Raw genomic sequence first — 2881 nt, forward strand, 5'->3', positions numbered from 1 at the left:
ACATTTTCATTATCAGCCTCTTATCTACTATCACTGGAGTCAGGAATTCATTTTACACGATTTCTGAACTCTAGTGGGTTTCTCTCACCGGACACGGTAGATCTGTAACCTAGTTGTGGTGACTGTAAGCAAAGGCAACAGAAATGACAGGGCTCGTAAAGCTTAGGGAGAGAAAAAATGGCCAATATCAAAACGTTCTCATTTTTGAGACGTGTGTCCAATGAAAATGCAAATCAATGTTGCTTGCACAACGGTGTGAACAAGTTATGCAGTCTGTTTATTATTTGTCAGTTCCTCCATTCCCAGTGACAGAAAAATGTATGGGCCCATTTATCTCACATTGACAATTACAATCTAAATGTTCCTGTTTTTGTGTTAAACCACAAATGGATAGGGAAGCAAGTTGGAACCTGCTTAGAGCACCTAGATTTTATTTTTTAAATTAAACTACTGATGCCTTTTATTCTAAACCCGAGGTGAGCGAAATGTGTGGCAGTCCTGGGGCTACACGTTCCTATTTTAAATTGGCTAGTTGACTCTATCCCAAAATACACATGCAAATGCCCTTTCTCTCACATACAAGATCTCTGGCATGCTGACAGTGTCTGTATATATACAACACACAAACTCACCCATGCACCAACTTTTTCAGTCACATCAAACTGTATCCCATTTTAGCAGGAACTCCTTTCTTCTCTCCAATACCTACAGTTCCAAAGGTTACTTTAACAAGGCTAACCCAGCAGCTTTTCAGCTACTTTTTTCCAGGAAGGCCCTGTTACCCCAGTCCTCCTCTCCATCTGTGGCTGGAGAAAACCATGCCGATTTCCTTGCCAGCTCACTCGGAAACCCACCCCTGGTCAATGTAACCCATGAAAATAGAGAAGCAGGATGGGCCAAATTATTAGGAGGCGTTTTCAAGGCTGAGTGGAAACAGCAGGCCCGGCACTATGGTGGGGCTTTTGGGGGCTCCTCCCCCTTTCTTAAAGGTTCAGCCCCACAAGAATTTCTCCTGTAAATGTTTTTCCCCCACTCATTTAAAAACGTTTTTTAAAAGGTGTATGCTCCTTTAAGCAGAATGGGGTGCCGTAGTTGACTAATTCCCACACTGAGCAAGGGGGTTGGAGTAGGTGACCTCTAGGATCCCTTCTAATTCTGTATCAAGAAACTGATCTCCTTTAAGAGAGTTTTTCTGCCTAAATGTTAGCTTTCTTGACTATAGAAGTCATCACCCCCACCTGCCGGCTTGGTATCAGATTTGTTGCTTAGGCTGGCAAAAGCGATTAACAGCTTTCTCTTGGCTAAATGGCTTTTCTTTCTGCATTGAGAACTTCAACCCCACCAGGAAAAAAAATTGCCCTAAAAGCCAAAAAATCCTGGCTACGGGCCTGGGAAACAGGGACCACTTCGGGCCCCAAGCTTCTAGTTCTAGAGTCACTTTTTCATCTTAATGCAACATGGACTTCCTATTAACCTACAAAGTAAAGAATACTTAACAAGCTTTATCGCTCGTATGTGTAGATAAGGACCTGTTGACTCATGAAGCCCCGAATGCAAATGTGTGGCCAGTGTTTCCACACGCCATGGAAGAGCACAGTTTTGTGAAATTCTTTTTCAGGTACCTGAACTGTCTGGACTTGTGGAGACTGAATAACTGACTGCTGGGCAGCCTGAATAACGCCATGGACTTGAACCGTCTGCCCGTTGGGCAACTGTACTAAGGTCACCGTGGGAGCAGAAGATGTTGCATGAGCTGCTGGCATAGACACCTAGGGAACAGGGAGAGAGAGAATAATTCAGTTTCATGAAAACCATTATCGTACTACCAGAACAGTGGCCAGGAGGAGACGAGAGGATATTACTTATGACTGATGGACCGTTAACTCAGTGGCCGCATTCAGACATCACAATAAGCTTGTTTATATGTCCATATGCGTATGGACATAGCTTGCCTCGTGCCTGTGTGCTCTCTTCCCTTTCACTTTCCCCCTCACATGCACAGTGTGACCAAAACATTTCTTGTTGTGGGAAACCTTCAGTCAAATTCCAACTTGCCGGGATATTCAGATGCAGGCGTTGGAGCAAACCGGAATTTGTTTCCTCGTCACAAATGAGAATTCTAAAGCCAGTGGGTTAGAATCTTTGTGGGAAGAAAACAAAATTTTGTTCGCTCAGATTCACACATCATGGCAAAGAGGAGTTTGGCTGAAGGCTTCCCAGAAAGCTTTTCCATTGTGCTGTGTGGGGGAAGGGGGGGGGGAAGAGACCAGGCATGCAAGCACAAGAAGAAGGTCTGTTTTGGGTGCTGATCTGGCACCCTGGCCAATCCAACATCATTCTAGCCAACCACCACTTCCTTGTGTAAAGCTTTGGGGTGGGGGAAAGCAAGGAAAAACAGGTTGCTTACCTGTAACTGGTGATCTTCGAGTGGTCATCTGTGCATTCACACCCATGGGATCTAGTGCGCACATGCTGGATCGATTGGTGCTGTAGCAAGCTCTTTTAACGTTCGCGCCCAGACCTCAGGCATGTGCAGGAACCCCACCGTGCATGCCCAGAGGGGTGGGCGCGGACATCCCGCCAGTTCCTTCGAACCGCCGTAATGTAGAAGCTGACAGCAGCGGGGAAGGAGGGCGGGGAAGGAGGGCGGGTGGTGTGAATGCACAGATGACCACTCGAAGATCACCAGTTACAGGTAAGCAACCTGTTTATCTTCGACGTGGTCTCTGTGCTTCACACCCATGGGAGATTAGCGAGCAGTGGCCTACCTGGAGGAGGGTGCTGGCAGGTCCTTTACTGCGTAGCCGAAGATAGAATGTGACGTCCCATGTTGGGTATTGGTGTTCTTACGGACGTCTAGGGCGTAGTGCCTGATGAAGGT

The 2881-nt window shown here is 46.4% G+C and overlaps 1 protein-coding gene across 1 annotated transcript in view; it reads right to left on the reverse strand.

Moving 5' to 3' along the window:
* CREB1 (cAMP responsive element binding protein 1) overlaps window positions 1-2881 on the reverse strand; it is a 23486-nt gene that overhangs the window by 13441 nt on the left and 7164 nt on the right. The window contains exon 3 of the mRNA XM_015405939.1: window positions 1623-1769. Within this exon, the coding sequence (XP_015261425.1) occupies window positions 1623-1769 (147 nt within the window). The remainder of the gene's footprint in view (window positions 1-1622; window positions 1770-2881) is intronic.

The sequence above is a fragment of the Gekko japonicus genome, unplaced genomic scaffold, assembly GCF_001447785.1.
Source record: "Gekko japonicus isolate JY-2015 unplaced genomic scaffold, Gekko_japonicus_V1.1 scaffold317, whole genome shotgun sequence".
In the NCBI taxonomy this organism is placed as follows: domain Eukaryota; kingdom Metazoa; phylum Chordata; class Lepidosauria; order Squamata; family Gekkonidae; genus Gekko; species Gekko japonicus.